This window comes from Amphiprion ocellaris, chromosome 7 (assembly GCF_022539595.1).
Source record: "Amphiprion ocellaris isolate individual 3 ecotype Okinawa chromosome 7, ASM2253959v1, whole genome shotgun sequence".
Classification (NCBI taxonomy): domain Eukaryota; kingdom Metazoa; phylum Chordata; class Actinopteri; family Pomacentridae; genus Amphiprion; species Amphiprion ocellaris.
The window spans coordinates 24,630,011-24,652,369 of NC_072772.1; the positions used below are offsets into that span (position 1 = coordinate 24,630,011).

At 41.1% G+C, this 22,359-nt stretch overlaps 1 protein-coding gene across 1 annotated transcript; it reads right to left on the minus strand.

Moving 5' to 3' along the window:
• Window positions 1-11,307: 11,307 nt before the first annotated feature.
• On the minus strand, window positions 11,308-20,347 carry lhx1a (LIM homeobox 1a). The gene is made up of 5 exons (XM_023279011.3): window positions 19,360-20,347; window positions 17,453-17,676; window positions 16,455-16,738; window positions 14,347-14,512; window positions 11,308-13,321 (listed from the first exon to the last, which is right to left on the minus strand). Exons 1-5 carry the CDS (start codon window positions 19,527-19,529, stop codon window positions 12,942-12,944), a joined length of 1,224 nt encoding a protein of 407 aa, XP_023134779.1. The 5' UTR covers window positions 19,530-20,347; the 3' UTR covers window positions 11,308-12,941.
• Between the last annotated feature and the right edge of the window lie 2,012 nt (window positions 20,348-22,359).

Below are 22,359 nucleotides of genomic sequence, written 5' to 3' on the forward strand. Positions count from 1 at the left end.
ATGTCCATGATGAACTTTGTAGTTGTGTCATCAGACTATGTTGTGCATCTCGACCACTTGGGCAAATTAAGTAGCAGAGCTGTCAAGTGATCACCACTTGGTGGTGAGTTGAATCTGATGGTGGGGAAGGCTGACAGACAGACCTGGTAAACCCAAACATGTAGTGAGGGTAAGCTAGAAATGTCTGGCGGAGGCCCTTGTCCGAGTTTGCATCCCAGGGGAGGTTAGGTTATGGAATCTGAGTGGGCCATGTTCAAAGCCTCCATTGTGGATACGGCTGTTAGGAGCTGTGGCCAGAAAGTCACTTGTTCCCATTACAGCGATAACCCAAAACCCCACTGGTGGATACTAGCGTTGAAGGAAGCCATCAGGCTGAAGAAGGAGGGTTTTTCAGGCCCGGTAGGCTCGGAGTTTCCTGAAGCAGCAGACAGGTGTCAGTCAACCAAATAGGGCTGTAGCCATAGCAGCTGCAGAAGTTAAAACTGAGGTGTGGGGAGACTCAGAGAGGCTATGGAGAAGGACTATCTGAAGAAGTTCTGGCAAACCACTCGATGCCTCAAGAAGTGGAGGCAGGGCTTTGCCCAGGATGTGTACATTTGGGAGGGGAGAACTGCTGACACAGACTGACGACATTGTCAAATGGTAGAAAGAGCACTTTGAGGAACTCCTTAACCTCTGCTGAGGACACTGAGGCAGTGTTGAAAAATGAAGAAAAAACTAATAAGCAAAGCTGAAGGTACGATTACGTTGTCAAACTACTATTCCCAAGATTAAGATGCTTCAATAAAATTAGATTCTTAAATTACAATCTGAGAAATACTTCTATCCTAGCTTACATTTTATAGGTATAATATTTGGTGCCACAGGCAGTTTGTTTTGTTCTCCAAAGTGTTGAGTTTCTACTCATGGATGACACTGACTGTGTGTACTGCCAAGCTGATGTGGCATCTAAAAACTGCATCAAAGAAACCTTAGGCTGGGAAATTGTGCCCAAGTTTACAAATCTGAAATCCAACAAATATTCCATTAAAATCTCCTTCATGGGAGTCCAAAAATGTATTAGAATGCAGTACAACCTAGTTTGGGGTGCAACTTTTATAACCATTCTGTAATCCAATGAAGCTATTGACCTGATGCTCTAACTAGAAATGTCATTTGTTTATTCCTTCTCTGTGAATGGGTTGCTTGCCCATTCTTGTCACTGTATATGTACACAGAGCACTCAATACTCATCAGCACACACAGTGACAACTTAGGGGCCAGATTAGTGCATGTGCAATATCCACCCTCCACCAAAGTGAATTAATTGTCTAATGGCTTTAAATTGATTAGACATGTCTCAGGTTTGAGTTGCAAATCTCCCTCTAATCCAGGTATTTCCCTCTCGGGATAAGCATAGGATTGCTTTAATTAGCAACATGGCCATGTGTATTGGGTACAGTAACATGGCAGCAAACACCTGGAGCTGAATTTTATAGTGGGTTTGGGTGATAAGGGCTTTCTACACTGGTGCATTTAGCCACTTGCTCAAACACACTCAGATAATGCCACAGTAGAAAATGCTAAGCTGGCAGAAAATAACAAATATCAATTTGCCCAGGAGGCGCTATACACAGTGAACAATCTTAAAAATTACAGTGTTAGAGCTTTGGTGTTTTGACTTTGAGGTTTTTCATGTTCTATTAAATAATTTTTTAAGTCTAAAAATAGGGAATATACCTTTAACTATTTAGACAAAGCCTAATAAAGTCATGGATGTGTGTGCATGTCGAACTGTTACATGTTTTGTTCTCTAAATATGTTTTCATTCCATAGTTCCAATCCATAAGTGGCACATTTGAGAGTACAAGGTTTCAAAATCAGTGTGCCTAAATGATAATGCTACAAGTTTCACAGTCCCACCCCAAGTATAGCTTTTCCACTGCAGGAACAACATAAAACATAAATGAAGTAAAACCATTGTCATGATTTATATTCATCATTTGCATTGTCCTAGCCCACTTTGGGGACAAGTTCCTGTAACATCTGACATGGGTTTCCACAGTGCAGCATAGATGTGGCTTCACATGACAAATGTAGACAAGTAAAGAATTGATGAGATTCAAATCTTTAACTTTTTCCATACGTTGTGTGTCTGGCTTTAATTTTGATGACAGATTGAATCCACTGTATGGAGAAGACCAATTTTTTGGAGAGATGTTGTACTATTCTCAAAGAATATTGTATTCAGCTGCTCTTTGCTTAAGGGGTGGTGTTGCTCAATCTTTCTTTTTAAAATACCCCAAAGGTATTCCCTGGATTCAAGTTAGGGGACATACTAGGCCGGGTCATTGTTTTCAATTTGGTCTTCTTTAGAAATTCTTTTGTATTTGAAAGTCTGCCAGAAACTTGGGTGTCATGATCAATGACTAACTAACCTTTAAGGCTCATGTGGCCTCTGTTGCTCGGTCGTGTCTATTCGCCCTGTACAACTTCAGGAAGATCAGACCCTTCCTATCTGAACATTCAGCACAACTCCTGTTTCAGGCTCTCTCAATATCACCATCAACTACTGCAACTCCTTACTGGCAGGCCTCCCTTCATGCACAGTAAAACCTCTGCAGATGATCCAGAATGCAGCAGAACATCTGGTTTTCAGTCAGCTAAAAAACAGCTCATGTCACCCCATTGTTCAGATCACTTCACTCGCTTTCAGTTGCTGCCTGTACAAATTTCAAAGCTCTGACACTTGCATTCAAAACTACAATGAAAACAGCTCCCTCCTACCTGAACTCTCATTCAGGTCTACACTCCGTCCCCCTCACTATGCTCAGCTAACAAAAAGCGCCTGATACAACCACCACAACAGGGCTGGTCCATAGCTAGACTCTCCTCTGTGCTTCAATGGTGGTGGAACGAGTTACCAAACTCTGTTCAATCTGCAGAGTCCCTCTCAGTCTTGAAGAAAAGACTAAAAACCAGCTCTTCACTGAACACCTTTGCATTTGAGAGACCAAAAAAATCTGTTACCTTCTGCACTGCCTGTAGGCACCAATGTCTTATTATCACACTTATATTTATTTTATGGCTCTTAACCAGGTTGTTTTCCCCTGACTAGAGCCTTGCTTGTGTTGTATCTACTCTCAGATGTACATTGCTTTGGAGAAAAGCATCTGCTAAATGAAACTGTAGAATTGTAGAACAGATTTGGATTATTAACGTGCTGGAATATTTCTCTTCTACCAAACCTCTGCAAACTGCTAGTCATCTTCTTAGGCAGTATTTTGGTATATCAACAAGCATTTGTGATATCCTCCAGAGATGTCACATCCCCAACACCTTTATATTCATGCTGCTCATGCTTTCATCACACTCTCACCTCCATGCTTCACTGTCAGGACTGTGCATTCACTGTGTTGTCCTGCCCAGGTTACTGCTAAACCTGCTGGACCCCATCTGGGCTGAATAAATTTATCTTGGTCTCATCTGAACAAAGAATGTGCTCCCAGTATTCATCGGCTAGTTCACATGTTCAGTATCACTTGCAGATTTTTGCTGAAAAGTGAGCAAAAATTGTTCTTGTATGCTGCCCATTCAGGCTGATGTAATGCAATGTCCTTCACACTGTTTAAGCTGCCACAGAAACTCTGGTTTCCACTGATAAATACTGTATCATGTCTGAAGCCCTTTTCTATCAATTTTTCAGAGCTGGACCATACAAGTAGAACACTGTTAATGGTGCCATCATTGTTCTGATTAGTGGTACAACGACTTGTTCTATACCTCCTGACTACTGCTGGAACTGTGTTGCCGGTCACTCACAAAAACAGTCCACTGTCCTTTTTCATTTCTGTGAAGTATCACTGTTAGGTTTTCCAGTTCATCTGGCAATTGTTTTTCATGTGGATTCATAATGAGGACATGCAGATAGATACAGCTAATACGTCCAAAAATGTGAAAGTTCTGATGGACACAGCTCATTTTAGAACCATGGCCATGCAGTTAAACTTTTCTAACGTGTGTGTCAGAGATCTCAGTGGTATTCACTTTTTGCTGCAATGAGTTTCTGTTTAGTGGCATGAATTATATATAGTCTACATAGTATTTGTTTTGATTATTCATAAGAGGAAATACCCTACTTGTCAGCATAGAAATAGCGGCGTTATTCTAAATCATTGCACTTTTAAATTTTGCATATATATATATATATATATATATATATATATATATATATATATATATACATATATATATATATATATATATATATATATATATATATATATATATATATATATATATATGTTAGTGGTGGGACGCGATTAAAAAATTTATCTAATTAATTACAGGCTTTGTAATTAATTAATTGCAATAAATTGCAGTTTTGTCAAATAGCAATATTTTACACAATAACTGAAGTTTTTCAATTCAAATAAAATTGTGGTTGACAGTTGAATCAATGAATAGACATATACGTGTTTATAATTTAAAATTTATTTTAAAAAAGGAAAATGGGATGTATAGAAAAAAGTGATTTTGATGACTTAAAGCCTGAATTTAGTTGTTTTTTTTCCACTGTATGGGACATAAAATCAGCATAAGTAGTTCAAGGAGCTTCAGAAAGTTGAAAATCCAGAGATTCATTCTGTTTTCATCTTTTCTGGGTCTGATAAATGGTGTAATTTTGATGGTTCTTTTTATAGGAATATCAATTTTTATTTATGTAATTTTTTTATAAACAAAAAGTTTAGAATTAAGTTATTAAGAGATATTATTGTTGTTTAAGTTATTCCTCCTCCAAGGAGGCAGAGCCTCGATGGAGTAAAAACTTAAACCACAAAAATGTTTCATTTCTATTTATCTGCATTTTTCATGTGTCTGCTACATTCACAGATTACTGCAAATCTAAGTGCAATTATAGCGATTTTTTTCAACATTTTAAGACTTTCTGTAAACTCAAGCACTGTCTAGAAAAGTGGTCTATTATGGGATGGCTACACCGTTAGCCGTTAGCATGACTCGTAGCTAACGTTAGCTCTGGTGCTAACAGCAACATGTTTTACATTGAGGTGATACCGTCGGCTTGAAGTGACGCAGTGATCAGAAAACTCTTTGTTTTACAATTTGCACACAACCAGGCTTTTATCCAAGCTGCCATCGGGAAGATTTTTAAAAGAAAACTTTCTGCCCAACAAGCTCAATCTCGTCTTCCTTCACTGTTCACCAGTGCCTGACTTCACTCAGTGCTTCCTGTACTTCTTCTTCATGGCTACAAACAGACTTTAGGTTCATTACCGCCACCTACTGGGCTGGAGTGTTCATCAGAGTTACCGGTGGGGAATGAGGGAACTGAGGAGGGTGCAATTAATTGCGTTATTATTTTTAACGCGTTATTTGTGCTGTAATAAATCGAAATTAACGCGTTAAAGTCCAAGCCCTATATATATATATATATATATATATATATATATATGCGTGCGTGCGTGCGTGTGACTGCGGACTTGTGCAGGAACATTGTCAAAAAAAGCAGAACTGAGCCTAACATCACAAATATGAATATAGCTCTTTTTATCCTTTTTGTTTCAAAGCATGTTGTTAACATACAACAGAGACTAAATATGTGTCCTTTCTACAATAAAACACTCTGTTTTTGAGGAAATGCATAAACTCAAAAACCAGACTGTGTAAATTATAAACAGATTTTTCACTGAAGTGTGTATTCCATGTAATATCATGATGAGAAATTGCCAGTGCAATCAAACACAAACAACTCATTGAGAAAACCCTTGCCCTGAGCTAAAAACACAGCAGTTGGTCTCCAATATGTGAATGACAAATGAATATCACTCAGTGGGTCAGATGGTGTAGACACACTCCATGCTCTGTGCTAATCAGGCCAACCTACAGACCTCACATACCATCAGGACATCCTCCAGGGGGAAATTAGTACTTTCCATTTTGCTAAACGAGTATACTTTCCTCCCTGGGCGAACACATTGTTTGTTACATGGGCAATTTCCTAGTGTATATTGTGCTACAACGGGTTACATACCAATTAAAAGTAAAACATTCAGTTTTATACTGACTCCAAAAAGCAAATTAAAGCCACATTTTCTCATATTTTCTCAGGGGAAAGCTGCTACATAAATCCTGTTATTGTGATTTATTTATCAGTTTAAACTTTTATGATCACCTACAGTAGACTAAGTGTTCATGCTGCTGGCTTGTATAGCAGAATGGTATTTGGAAGTGCTAAGCTTCTCAATATTGCCCTCTAAATCTTGTACCCCTTGTCTTTTTTGCTGCATGTTTATAAGGCCAACATTTGCATTCCATACACACACTTGAAAAGACCTTATAGATTAGGATGAAGAAGTGACTACCACTGCTTGAGCTTGAAGTCAATGTTAAAGTAAGTTACTATAAGTTAGTGTTCACTTACTTCCTTTTGCTGCAGCCATTTTCATATAAAGCCTAAAATTAGCATATGATAATAACAAAATGTATATTTAGTTTTGTACTTAGTCAGTAGTGTTTGTCAGCTACTCCAAGATCTGGCATCATTACTATGTGAGGTTAAAAACAAAGGCCAAATTCCAACAACAGCTCTTTTCAAACATGGGATACATAACATTGCTGGCTTCATCAATCTATTGAAGTGATAACATTCAGACACAGATCACTTTTCTGCTAATGTCCCTCATAGCTTCATTCAGACATACCTACCACAGCAACAGAGACCCCCACCGAGAGAGTCATGCATCCCATATTGGTCATGCGAGCTAGACTGGACAGTACATCAAGTGATGTATAATACATAGTAACGTACTAATTAGCAAAAGACTGAAGCTAAATGAATAGCATATTTCCAGACTGTCAAAATAACTAACAAGCTAGTTTATTTATGATTTCCTAACACTAAATATTCAAAATAAAAATATCGTGACAGCTACGACAGAGCTCAAGACTCAACCTGAGGACGGCTGCTATGTGACAAATGATGTGACTGCGGCTGATAATCTGTGACTCTGTGTGACAGCTCACCTGACTGAGGTGAACAAACGCACACCGTGTGACTTGTTGTCGGACATTGATCAATCCCCGTCTCCATGTCTGGGAACATTTCTAATTTCAAGTTATTGATGAAGTTACTGCTGTTGTTTTGTGCATAAATGTGTACAGCTCTCCCTCACTGGAGATGCTCATATGGATCTTTGCTGTCTGATGTTGCAGGCATTTAATAAACTCAGAGAAAATACTCCTGCAAACAGCTGGAAGCAACGAACTGAACTTCAGCTCCTGTTAATGTTTTGCCAAATCCCAGATTATATTCATTACAATTGAGTCTCTTCAATCCGACTTGTTACATTTGGTACAACCCCTGTCTTTACTGCAGTGCAGCATCATATTTTATAGACATTTCAATTTGTAGCCCAGTAGATGTGAATTGGTAGAGCAAAGTAATTGAGATAGGCATGCAAACTGTGTCTTTTGCTTTCTGTGATGTTTTTGGACCAATACTGTGGTGCTGCAACATGGAAAAATTGCAAAACTGTCAACTGTATCTCACACCTCCAAGTATATTACTTGTGCATGCATCCATTCATGGGACATGCAGTTTAGACTTGTGCTGTGTTGAAAGTGATCCAGAAATGTTGCTAAGTCCAACATACTACAAAACAAGCCAATACATTCAGATGCCATCAGTTTAATGGAAAGGAGTGCGTGTCCTGCTAATATTAAAACTATAGACCTGCTTAATATTTAAATTGAAAAAGAGCTTCAAACATAATGAAACTGTATGCTAAATACAGACAAACAGTAAACAAACAGATGTAACACACAGTAAAAGGAACATGGCCAGGCTTATACAGGCACTACACTGGCAGTACTGTGGTTAGGCTTTCTGTCAGTTGGCATCCAGTCCGGCTTGTCTTTGTGCTGTGGTTGTATACTTAGCAGGACTTATTTCATTTTGCCTGTATGTGTTTTTCTTTTAATTTTTCTGCTGTGGCTCTGAGATTCCCCTTATTCAGGGAAATTAGAACTGCCTCTATCCTAGTTCTGCTAACATGAGTTGTCTGTTGAGCTACAATACAATACACAGTACACCACTTTCATGCCACTAAGAATGCACTGAACTATCACGGCAAGACAGTCATGGCAAAGTAGCACACACTTATCAGGCCTTTCACGATGAGCTACTGACCCAACACAGGAGAATGTGATCTGGAGATTGTGAATGACATGACCCTGGATACGGATCAAAGGTTCCAGGTCAAGATCAGGGTTGTCAGTGATTTGTCATTTAGAAAGTATAATGACATCACAGATTTTTGGTATAATTGCATTATTTTATTATTTGGGTAAAAGTGAGTTTTGATTTCTTTAAATTAATATAGTAGTATATTGTATACACGTACTGCCCATTCTGGATTTATATTCATATTGGAGGTAGATGTTTGACTTTGAATGACTTCTTCTGTAGTGTTAGAGAGATTATGTTGGCCTATATTATGAGCTTTGTTTAGTTGAGGGTTCTCACTGATTGATTGCAGCTCTTAACTGCTGACGCTGATTCTGGTGGACTTCTATCTTTTAAACTGGTGAAGATGAATATACATATTAGCTGTAAGCTACCTCAAATCAGGGTGGCCCTATGTAGGACTACATGGTCACATCCTGGGTTGCATATTTGGGTATCTTGCATGCTTAATCAGCTTATAAAGTCTTGACATTGTTTTTATAATTGGACTGTAAAACATTGGCTACTTTTAGGCCTATAATAAAGGATTCAGTGTATCTCCACCTTAAGATAGTAAAAATTAATATAGCAATTAGTGAATAATCAAATAGGGCAAATTTAAATACGAAGAACCCTCTCTTTGCTGTTTGATCGGGCTTCTTTGTGGGATGCAGAGCAAGCCATGCATGGGCACACTTGGTCTCATAATCTCAGTATTTTCATCATGGCCATTGGTAGAATAAAATATTAAGTCATTATTTTCCAGCTCTGTATGAAATAATTCTTCCCAAAGCCAGAGAACCAGGTGATCATATTTTTTTTCACGGTCAGTCAGGTGGATGAAGGCAGCAAAACTAGAACTCTTTATGCATGGCTTTCTCTAGGTGGCACTCTTGTCTTTGTTCAGCCATGGTTAAGCTGATCATTCACATTTTTTCTTGAAAAGAGCAACTCGGGTCTGGATACAGCAGGAAAAGCAGGGTCTGGGTATAGGTTTATTCCCTCCAGAACTATATCTCTATAAGGTGAATTTATTCATTATTTGTAGGGAAATGCTAGCCAACATTATTTAAATGGTTCTGTAAGTTTAACATCTCCTTCTTTCTTTTGTCTTTGAGAGGAGGAGGAAGTGTAAAGAGCAGTGAGGTGGCAAAACAAACAGCTTGTCAGCAGAGGTCAGCTTATCAGGCTGCTACATGACTGTGTATCACCCACTCGCTGAGTATTGAGCCAGGGAAATGTGGCTCAGCGATCAACCAACCCGCTCCATTGATTAACAGCGTCTTCTCATTCCTGGCCAAGAAATTGGCTTCCCCCAACATGTGTCGTTTGTTTGAGGAGGAACGAGGCCCAGTGCCATGTGTTTGTGTGCTTACGCTACGTTCGCTCCGAGGAGAGGGTACACTTCCAGCTGAGCCACTCTGCATTTAAAACTAGCAGCCAAATGCTTCTCATATGGAGAGGGGCTCTAAAAAAAAAAACCCTTCTCAGTTTGAACGCAAGAATCTCAGTGTTCGCCTGCTGGGCCTGATCTTCCTATTGGCTCAATATTTTGGCCCCTGTTGCACCATAAAAAAGTAAACCATTTTGTACACCCCCGCTAACCCCACACCCACCCACCTACCCCTACCCTTCCTTCTTATAAGCGTTTATCCTCCTGTCACCCCGTCTCATCACATACATGCACATACAGTACACTTATTTTGCCTCACAGTGGGTGTGTGGGCTATTCAAGCGTCCTGACTCAGAGATTTAAAATGTCATTTAAAACCCATTCAGTGCTGTTAAGGCTTGTTTTATTTTTCCAACTTTAGCCTACAAGGTCAGTTTGCACCAACAGCTGATGAGCGATCAATAGGAGATTTGAATGTAAAGAGCCATGGCCCTGGGGGTGGTCAGTTGCCGGTGCATGGTGTTACCACAGGGGGGGGCTAAGCCCAGGGGCTCAACAGAGACCTATATCCTTCCACACACCCTCCACCCCCACCTCCCACTCCACCTCCCCAAGCTTGGTTAACTCTCAAGACCATGATTAATTCATGGTGGATTACAGTCTGGAGGCAGGGGAGAAAACTGGGATTGCATACGGTCCTAACTGCACATGCAGGGTTAGGGAGATAAAGGTTCCCCCAGATTCATACCACAATCCCACCGCCTGACTCGCTTTCCTACAAGTATGAATAATTTTTTCATCCTTCTTGCAAAAGATCACACCCCAGTGTTTGGGCTTCTTGATTATTATTGCGGCTATATTCACCAAAATAAGTTAGTAGAAGTCCCTCCCAACCACCAGACCTCACTCACTGCAAGAAAAGAAAGCTGCAGGGAATAATAATGTAGGAGCAGGCTAATAAAAGCATAACAAGCAGGAGAGCCACGGTCACGGCAATTTCATCATTGTCCTTCACAGTTGCACAGCTAACTGCTTATGGTTAGTCAATGACCTCAAGTAACTGAATGGAAGAATGTGAGACCGGAGCTAAAGCAGTTGGGAGAAGAAATGGCATCAGCATAAGTTGTGGATTCGCTCCCCCTTGTGTTGGCTACAACAGGCTGGTCAGTAAATGCTCCACGGCTGGGAAAAATTATAAATCAGCAGAAAAGCTTTTGTTGTTAAAACCTATATTCTATTTGTCTATGAACTGTTTAAGATCTGGTGCAATACTGCTAGTGGCAGGGAAAACAGAAAACTCTAAGACTGGCACCACAAAACCCACTGCAAAGTGTTATCCTATAGTGGCCCTGCACCTCTAAGTGCCCCTTCGGACTCCTTTTTTCCTTAGTGTGGGTTTTCATTACTTTCTGCCAAATACCATTTCAATTTCACTCATTGTTTTTGAATCTCATTAATCAGAATTAACAACTGTTTACCTGTCACCATAACTGCAAAGGCCAATTATTTCACACTCCAAGTGAATGGAAAATTAGACATGTAGACAAAAAGCGTTCATTATGAAATGAGTGACAATGGCCTGAAAGGTACCTTACAAAGACCCTGTGATGTACAGCTGCGCTGACTCATTATACACTGTCGTGTCGGAATATACTGTAAGATAGCTGCTCCAAAGAAAATATGTTAAAAATTCATATGTATATTTTCTAGTTTTATTAGAAACACATTTTTGTCAACATGTTGTATTTATACAGTGAATGGTCTAATATGCACTGGAGGTCACATAAGCTTAGGTTTATTTGAACAATAAAAGACATACCATGAGGGCTTGATATTCAAAGAGATGTAGCAGCTACTTGCTGCATACTTGACCATCAATTTTTAATAGTTTGGATTTTTCTTCTTTGAAGACACAAAAATAAAACCTGTCTAAGTATGTTATATTAACAATTTTATGAATGTATTGTCAGCAGACTAAAAAAATTAGGAAGTCAATTATTCCTTTTAACACTTACATTTCGTCTCAACACATTCTGCGATGATGGCGCAAAGCACTTAAACAGTATTTGTGCTATTTTTTTTTTAATTTGGCAAATGTCTACTTTACTTGTGTTTTTATTGTTTTTAATTTTTTTTGTAAACAACATCTTGTACAAACTAGCACAGTGAACCACAACCCCAGCAAATGTGTTTTTATCTCCATACAATATAAATGAAATCAATACAAAAGTTTGGTTGGTTGCTTGGAACATTTTTATATGGATCGAGAGGTTCTAAAACATGGTTTTCGAGACTTCTGGACTCCTGAATTAAATAGATTACGTAAACAGTTGACTGTTCTAAGTCCCATTTAGAACCCCAGTAGAAGATTTTTAGAAGGTAGACTTCATTCCAACATTTCAAGTTCGCTTCCATTTTAAATAAAGGGTTTGCAATCCGTAGAGGGTTTTTACTGGTTTGCCTTTTGAAGGCGGCCTCCTTCAGGTTTGGTGGAAATTCTGAAACCAAAACAAACAAATAGTCCAGGCGCTTTGTCATTTCTTCTGGCCTTCAGAAACATAGTGTGAAAAAGGTTAAGTGTCAATATGGCAGAGCCTTGAGAGGCAAAGAGGTCTGAGGAGCTTCTGAATAAATACAAGGGACACATCTAGTGCCTCAGACATAGTCTGAACGCTGCTCAGCCTTCCTACAATGCCAGGTCAGCACACAAGCAACCCTCGGCCCCTTCATTCTCTCTCTGTAAAGCTATTGAAGTCTTTGACAGTAGCTAATGATGTTTTCATGTTTGGGACATACTATAGGAGATTTCGAAAGGGTTGTCTTTTACCTCACCAGTGAGCGTTAGGGGGTTTGGTCGCTACGCCAGGCCACTGACAGGAAGTAGGAGAGGTGACAGGGTGCCTCATGGGCCCAAAGAAAGAGGGGTGGATCGGGATCAGTTCAGCAGTCTCACCCAGGTTTTTTATTTTTTATTTATTTATTTTTTTGGAAGTCCAGTATTTGGATGCCGGGCGGATGAGGGGCAGAGGGGTTAGAGAAGCAATTGAAACACCCAAACACAATTCTGAAGACAATGTTTTTGAGCATAATCTTTATGCCAGATACGCTTTAACCACAAGAAAGCAACAAATAAAAAAGGAAAATAAATAAATATCAAAACACCAACAAAAAAAAATCTGAAACAAAGAAAAAAAACGTCAATGGCATTGCCCTAACCCTGTCAATATCCATGTCCCTGTTCTGGACCCCAGCCCCCAACAACACCACAGCTCACCACCCTCCATCAGCAAATCTCTGGCCAGTAGAGTCCACTCTCTCAAGAAGCTACCAAACAGTGCCCTCGTTCATTTCCGAGGGCGGGTGGGACAGGTGGTTGTTGTATCCGCTGCCATTCAGCGACAGTGAGGTAAAGGGTGGACTAGGGCCGAACACCTCGGAGGAGATGCTGTGCAGGGGCCCTGGGATGCCAGGCTCCGGGCTGGGAGAGTCCCCTGGGTGGTGGGACATGATATCAGAGAAGCGCTGCACCTCACTGGAGGGGTGGTGGCCTGGCAGGGGGTGGTCCATACCTCCGAGGGGGGTGCCTGTGGGGCCTGAGGAGGGCACGAAGGGGAGATCAACGGGGGTCTGGGCCTGCGATGATGGAGGCCCCTGAGGGAAGAAGTCGTAGTTTCCTCCTGGGCCGTAGTACTCGCTTTGATAATCTGCAGATCCAAGAAGAAGAAGAAAAAAATCTGCGTTAGCTCTGACTCAGAACAATGGGTGTGCAGAAATAATTCCAGGGACGTTGAGGAATTCATTGAATATACATAACTTGATTTGTATTGGAGAGAGAGAGACCCTCGCTGTGCTACATTAGTCACAGAGCACGTTACACTTAAATCAAAACTGCAATTGGGTGGGGAGAACAACGTGGCCACAAAATTAATTAAAATGGGGGCCATTTCATCAGCGATTCTACCTACTGAGACTGACTTTTTTTTTAATTCAGCAGAATCTTATTAGACTTTTTGCTTCAGCAGAAAGGACAAAGGCTTGAGCGCAAATGAAATTCTGAGAAAATGACCAGATTTGAAGGAATAGTGTCGTGTTGGTATCAGATCACTCAGGTGTAAACTAACTTCACTTTAAATGAACTTTCTGTTCACTGATTTTCAGACACCTCTGGATGAGGTGACCCAAAACGAATAATAGATCACATAAATTTGTTACATTTTATAATGAAGGCCTTAGCGCTGAATATCCAAATTTGCTATAATACTAAGCAAAGGCAGATAGTCACTGCATTGTGTCTGTTTGTTCATACAGAAAATCATTTAATTGTATGCACAAATTAAAAATGTTATATTTTGTGAAAACTACTGAAAAAGTTAAAAGTATTGACAGCATATACTTGAGGTGGTAATTCCTTAACAGTAATAAACATATACACAAAAACAACTGCCTTAATTCTTATTCAGCACCATCACTGATGAGGTCTAGATATGATCAAATAGAATAATGTACCACAAAACAGAAAAATAAAAATGACAGGTAGGTAAGAAACTGCATAACACGCAAATAAGATTTTTTAGAAGCTTAAAATGTTTGACTAAACCGTTGGGTGACAGAATCATTTTACCAAGACTGACAAAAAGTCAAGATCTTTTTTTTTTACGATGAATTATTTTGAATATTAGAAAAAAAAAAAAAAAGACTCTCAAATGAACGACCTAAATAAGAAGCATACCTCCGTAGTAGGAGAAGGGCCCGTTGGGGATGAGCTCTCCGGGCTCCAGCCGGTCCACCAGCGTTCTCATCCTCCTCGGGCTCCGGAAAAACGCGTGTCTCCGGGCGCCCAGCGCGCTCAGCTGCTTCATGCGCCTCTCTTTGGAACGTCGGTTCTGGAACCAGACCTGCGCACAGACACATATATGGGTCACCTTGTGTCACTCAGCAAACATGCAATAGGCTGCTGACGCCATTTTGATTGCACGTCAATACCGTGTGATGGGAGGAGGGGGACAAATGACTGGGGCCGAGAGCTGCTTTACCATTAATAAATATCCAAACAAACAAAAATAGGATTTTCCGAGAATATGCAAATAAAGCTCGCTGTATAAATCCCCGCTATTCCAAAGAAAGTGTAATTAGGTGTCATATTTACCTTGGCACCTGCACCGCGCTGGCTTCTTAGTAGTGTCAATAACCGCGCTCTCTGTGTGTTTTGCGGCGTGCGTGATGAGCCGATGCCCTAAATCCGCAATGCTATGCGGCGGAGAGGACTGCGCCCAATTATAGTTACAGGAGCGAGGAGCACATCTAACCTCCCTAATGATCTTTTAACCCTCCATTTACTCCGACTGAAGGCTACAGCAGCGGGGGCTTAAAATCTCCAATTAATACTTAATAGGAGGGTTGTTACCAATATATTACCGGGCTCTTGGAGGTTATCATTTCCTAATCTATAGGCCGGCTTCCTTTAATTACGCTCTTCCTCTCCCCCCTTCATGCTCATACATATTAGATACCGCTACTTCACCACGTTCACTTCATCGCCATTAATCTGCTTTACCGTTTTTCCTGAGATCTGCCCCGCAGCCTCAAAAACATTATGACGCTTTCCTAAAAAAATTAAATTTAAAAAAAACCGAAAGAAAGAAACAAGGGCGGGGTTGAGGTGGGGGTTTAAATAAAGGCAAATCTAAATAGAATTAAAAATAAATAAGTAAATGCTCCACTTTAAGGTCGACTTTTTCTGGAGTTTTGCAAAATGAATTGAATATTCACAATCATTTTCTTTCAATACTTATGCGCCACAGACATAAAATACCCCCGTAACACGCAAATAATAATAATAATAATAATAATAATAATAATAATAATAATAATAATAATAATAATAGTAGTAGTAGTAGTAATAGTAGTAGTACTAATAATAATAATAATAATAATAATAATAATAATAATAATAATAATAATAATAATAATAATAATAATAATAATAATAATAGCAAAGTGTCTTGACTTGCTCCTTGTTTAATTCGCGGCCCTGCTGTAATTCAGAGTTCTGAGGAGACAATCTGAAGACCCTTGAAACAGATTTCTGCCTTTCCACTTGGCTGGAAATGCTCACAGCATGGCTAAATGTGGTCGCAAAACGTGATGGCAGCGCTGTGCCAGGACTCCCAGCGCTCCCAGCGCTCCCAGCAGCCCGGCGCCAGTTGGCGACTTTGCCCCGTCGCGTGAGCCAAGAATCAAAAATACCCATATAAATTACCCGTTTCCAAATCAACCTCGTCCGTCGGCCAATCTTTGGCTTAATGAATTCAATGTGACCGCGCAATTTGAAGGGAAGAGGCCTCCTCTAAAGAGGGGTGAAGGATGTGAAAGGGGGAGGAGGGGTGATGCTGGGGGAGGTGGAGCCTTGTGATGGGATGAGGCCTGCATGGTCATGGCAGTCTGGCAGCTTGGCAGGGACATTTTTCCATAAAATATAAGCTGTTACATCACACCTTTTAATGGGTGCGTAACACCCTATAAAACAGAAAAAGCGCGAGCCCACCTCCTCAACCTGTGGGTGTCCCCTGGATTCTATTTCCATAATTTTTGGGACCATCTCAGACAGATTCAGAGGAGCGGGGATGATTTACTGTGGAACTATATTTAAGGTATGGGGACGGAGGGAGCTGGAATAACAGCAGTGATGTTCTGAAGGGAGCCAGAGGAGAAGCATCCTGTCTGATGAACTGTGTGGCGGGTTGGACACATGCCTTGGGGATTTTGTTTTGTTTTTTTTGGTGGTGATAAATTAATTGACGGTGAAATTCTGCGTGATTTTGTGGCTTCTAAGTGTACCTGGATGACCCGCATGTTGAGGCCGGTCTCCTGGGCCAGCTGTTCCCTGATGTGTCTGGTGGGTTTGGGGGTGGCGGCGAACGCGGCCTTCAGTGTCTCCAGCTGCTTGGCCTTGATGGTGGTCCGGGGGCCGCGCCGCTTCCCTCCCAGGTTCTGGTCGTCGTTCTCGTTGTTCACCGTCTCCTTGTCGGACAGGGCGGCGATCTCCGTGTCCTTTAGGACCACATCGTCCTGTAGCTGGTCTTGAGAGTCCGGTGATAAACTCGGATCGCTGCATGCCGTTACTGCAGAAATGACAGATGGGTTTTAGATGAACCAGAGCAGTGATAAACGTTCACCAAAAAACTCTGTTTATCACTGTGGACTGTTAGTTAAAGGGGGCCGACCTCAGGTACCTACAACGTTAATGAAAATAAACCATGTTTTTGAATGATTCATCCAGTTTTATATTTATATTATTATTATTATTATATTATATATTTTACACATTTAACATTTTTCTATCGTACTGTTTTATGAGTCAAGAATCATATAATATTCACACAGCCTATAAAGATGTTTAAGAAGTGGTTGCAAATAAAAACAGCTGATTTAATAGTCGTAGAGACTCCTAAATATTAAGGAAAAATTGCAAACAATCTCAAAGTAATTCTACAAGACAGATTGTGGAGCAAAGCTGCACAGCTATCCAGCACATTTACACAACAGGCCAGCTGGAGATGTAAGCTGCTGTAAGAGGCTGAAAGGCAGATATGAAGAACGGAATCATCTGCAGACAACGGGGTGACTTGTTCTGTTTGTTGTTGTTGTATTTTTTGTCTTTTGTGAATTCTCTTCTCTGAGCGCCGCCTGAACTCTGATCATGGAAATGATGGAGCCACTGCGGGACTGAACACATCACATCCATCACAATTTATCCCGCCTGGTGCACCGACACACACACACACACACACACACACACACACACACACGCACGCACGCACGCACGCACTTCGTACCTGAGAGGAGGTTGGAGTCTTTTACACTGGCGTTGCTTAGGTAATCGTCTTTGCAAACGAATTTGTTTTCGTCTATGATGTAGAGCTCCTCCCCGGTGGAGAGCTGCTTATTGCACATCATGCAGGTGAAGCAGTTGAGGTGAAACACTTTGCTCCGGGCCCTCCGGACCAGGTCGTTAGGAGAGATGCCCTGCGAACAGCCGCCACACTTAGTGCCGAACCGCCTGCAAGAGATGAGGAAATGATGTGGTGTTACTGTTCTCATCACCCATGGACCTGACCTTTTAGTCACAGTAGGATGCTGAAACCGAAACATGCAGCCTAACTAGGACAAGTGGGAAAGATTCACATCAAAATACTGAACTCAGTGGCCCAAAATCTCATTTCTGTTTCACAAAAAATAAAATAGAATTTTGAAAATTATAATTAAAAATAAATACATCAAAATAAAATAACAATGATAAATTAACAATTTGAGAGCTATAACAGAAACACAAACCGTTGTTAAACTTTACATTTAAATGTGAAATATAATAGAGGATTAAACACATAAGTATCTCAGATATTTATAAAATGGAGTAAACAACTGAATGCGGAAGTTCATGCTTAATAGCGCATTTTTAAATAGAGACTTTTATACTTTGCGTTATTTACAACATAATAAATCTTAATGCTCATAATAATAATAATAATAATAATAATAATAATAATAATAATAATAATAATAATAATAATAATAATAATAATAATAATACATAGGATGCACAATTTAGTTTTCTGGAGCTACTTTTTATATGTGCTGTTGCATTATTTTATTTTTTTTAAAATAGGAACATATGACTTTCTTCCTCCATAAATCTTTCCACGACCCTGTGAATACTTATTTTTATTATTATTTTGTTTCGTTTTCTTCTTCTTTTGATTGTTTCCTTTCTTCTTTTTTCCGTCTCTACCTCTGTGAATTCCATACAGCAGCAGTTTTTACAGCAGAGCCTCAGTAATCACACGGTTCTCTCGAATACAGCAGGTTGCTTTAGAATAATAAATTGCAGCCCGCATTGACTTCACTGTTAAACAATGTGTATTGAGTGGTGTGCACTGCTTGTTGACTGCACGTCTGTGATTGCATTGTCTGCGGACTTGATCTTTTTAACTAGTTTACTATTCAAATCCACTTATCACGTCCTCCTCAGCCGGACTGAGCAAACACAGCGGCCAGCGGCTCCTCGGGCTGGAGTTTGATCCCGGACTAACTGCACGCTGTTAAAAAAAAATACAGCCCAAGTGTGATTTCCTCGATTTCCTAACAAACCCACCCCCACCCCGCTGAGAGCCAGAGCACACGCGTTTAATGTTGCTGCTCCTTTTTTTTGTTTTTGTTTTGCATAAGAATCCAAATTAACAAGCTTTTAATTACTCACTGCTAATCAAAGCTTATCGCCTCCCAGTGCTGGTTGGCGCCTGCAGGCAGGACGCGTCTTTATTCACTTATTTAGAGAAAAATAAATAACACAAAGATTCTCACTTCTGAGTGAACAGTCAACAGATGTTCTTAAAAATATTTTGTTTTCTGATAATTGTGTGTTTTCATTTTTATTTTTTCCCCCAAAATTGTAATTTTAACTGTTAAACGATTTTTTAGTTGTTTTTTTTAGAATCCCTTTTTTTCTGCTGACTGATGATGAAACCAGCTAATTCAAAAGTTAGATTTTGAAGTGTTTCAAGCTTTTTAATGGAATGGTGCCCCATCAATATTTACACCTTTTTTTCCCCCCCTTTTTGCTAATCATTTAAATTTCTTTCCAGTTTACCTGCTACTTCAACCATCCAGCTTCGGACGTAAAACCAGTCACATTCAAAACAAAACAACCGCTGGTGAGTTGTTCTGTCACCTTCCTAGTGCTTACCTAAAGAAATCATTTTTGCAGTACAGTCTCCCCTCTCGAGAAAAACATTTCTCTGTCAAATTACATTTGCACTCGCAGCACTGCACGCACTTGACGTGCCAGGCTCTGTCCAGCACGTTGAGCAGAAAGCGGTCCAGGATAGGCCTCTCGCAGCCGGCGCAGTGGACCATGGCTTTGGCTGGGCTACAACCCCCACAGATGAAGCACACGTACAAACAAAATCAACAGCACAGGCCGAGCATTGACCGAGTATGTGCTTCCTCCCTCCCTGATTTGCCTGGAGCTCCCGGGTCAATGTGCGCGGAGAAGCCAGTCGATCAGGTGTCACCACAGATTTCTCCCTGCATGCGTAAAAAGTGTCAGCGTCCCCTCCAAACAAGTAAAGGAAAAAAGAAAAAAAGAAAAAGAAATAAAAGGAGGGGGTAGGAAATAAAAAAAGAACCAGGAAGGGATGGCAACCGCGTCCTCTCTGGAAGAAAGGCCAAAAGCTGGGAAAATAAATCAGTCCTTTTATGGATCCGAAGCAAAACTCAACCGAGATGCAGATTTCAGCTGAAAAAGCTGCCGATCGGCTCAGGCGAGGAGAGCGGAGCCAGTTGGGTTGTCCGCTCTTGGATGTGACGCATCGGCGGAGAAGAAGAGCGTCGTGTGCCAGTCAGTGCTGGAAGAGGCGTCTAATAAAATGCTTGTAGGGCAGAGCTGTCACACAACAAGACACGCACGCCTATAAATAATTTGGTGTACTTTAACATGGCAGCGTATCCACTGCGCAAAGAGCCGGCGGGAAACAAAATCACACACCCAAAAGATTTAAAAAGTCTTCTCCCTCTCGCTCTGTCGGATGATCCTGGATGTTTGGCTCGTGCTGGCGGGGGGATGCTGGGACGCGCCGGAGTAGTAAGTGTGTATGCTGGGATGCCCCTCGGTCTCCAGTACCGTGCGTATGCTGGGATGCGCTGGGTCTCCAGTACACTGTCTTGCTCCTAAAGCTCCAACCCAGCCTTATTCCCAGCCTCCTGACGTCAGGCCGCGGCCGGACCAATCAGCGCCGCACCATGCCAGCAACCATCAAGCCACCCCATCATAACCCAGCGAGGGCTCTGCCTGCTATTTATGCCACACACTCAAGACACCAATTGTCAAGAATTTCCCTGCAAACTGTCATATGTTAGTGAATGTGTTTGGAGGAAGCAGCCGCAGCGGAGGGCGAGCAGCGCGGAAGGAGAGACGCCACTTTTCAGCTGCTGAACAAATTGTCTTCTGGGCATGAGGGGGACATGAAGGAGGAATCTGAGCAGGTAGATACAGTGGCGTCTTCAGGATAAAGAGTCTGGAGGCGCGTATTGCATGGCGCACCCCCTGTTTCTTCGTGTAAAGTTGCTTTGCGCCAGAAAAACGCACAAGTCGAGCATGAGACTTTTGATGATAACTGGAGGCTTTTATCAATAATAAACCAGCTGTTCGCTACAACCGAAAATCTTAAACTGCCTGCTTTGAATTTTAACGCATCGTGCACTAAGCTAAATGTTCGGAAGCGGCCGAGATCTTATTTAGGTGATGACTCGGGCTTGGAGGTGTGATGCTGTCCTGTCCGCAGTAGCGCGCAGTCCATCAGTTTGCTCTTTGGTGTGATGGAGAGAAGGAAGTGAAAGACGGAGAGGCTCTAAAGTTGACAGCTCACAGCTCAGCCCGTCAGCAGCCCGCGGCCCAGACACCTCGGACCATTCATTAGGGATGTCCAATCCACTTCATCCACCTAAAGCAAACACCGCCAAGAGCGTGATGTGCTGGATTATTAGCCATTTCTTTTGTTTTGAAAATGATTTACAGGCCCGAAGTTTTGAATACTTCAGTGATCTCTTTTGTTGCTATTTAAAAATCAATGTTCTCGTTACTGAGGGTAAAGTTTAGTTATTTTTAAAATGAATTTAATTGCATTATCTAAGGTTTGCAAGCTAGTTTGGACTGTTGCTCTCGGAATTTGCTTTTTTTTTGTCTTTGTTGTAAAAATGGTTGAATATTTACTCGTTTTAAAATAGAGCTGCTGCACTTTAAGGCAGAAAGGGAGACTCGGGACAACCCGGGACATCCGTTTATTTGGTAGCAGTATCCCGCCAGCACCCTCCTGCTTCTCCTGTCCAGCTGCCTCCCTCCCGGCGTCTGGGAGCCCCTCCACCAGGACATGTGTTCCTGACTGGAAGAAAGGAAGGATGAGGCTTCAAAACACACACACACACGCGCGCGCGCACACACACACACACACGCACACACACCAGCTCTTCCTTCTTTTCTTGTTTTGGCTTTACCGGATCCTCTCCTCTTCTTCTACTCTTTTCTTTTTCCTCCCATTTTTAAACCTTTTTTTCTGTCTGTCCCCATCTCATCATCCTCCACCATGTTATGTTTCCGTCAGTGAGGCTGAGGGAACACAGCTCCGTTCTCCACTAAAGGCCAATCAGCAATCGAAATATCGCCTTCCCTTTAGACTGCAAAAGTCACTTTATTTCTATTTTCGGCTCTAAAAACTGCTGAAGAATTCGACCCGAACCTCAGAAACCCCGCAGTCTACAGGCCTTACACCCTCCTCTATCTCACAAACTTGTAAACGCAGCATGTAAACAACAAAAGTTGTTATTTCCATGTGTAGAAGATGCCTTGATAGTCTGTCACTGGGGATAATCTCTGCCTGATTTAGAATAAGCCAGAGAGAGAGAAAAAACAGCGCACGGAGGCAGATTAATCCACGAATAGAAGGAAATCAAAATATAGGCTACAGGCTTAAAAATATCTCAACTCCCCTCCAGGCAAAGACACTATTAAATGCAAAAATGGTTTTAACCTTACCACTGTAATCCTTCACTAGCAATAGATTTTTATTCTCACCCATATTTTCATTCTGATGCAGGCAGAAGTTGTAAATTGGAATTTGTGGGGCAGCTTCTGTGTTCAAGTTGAGGAAAACAAAACTTCACGTCTTCCATTATGTCTCGTCTCGTTTTA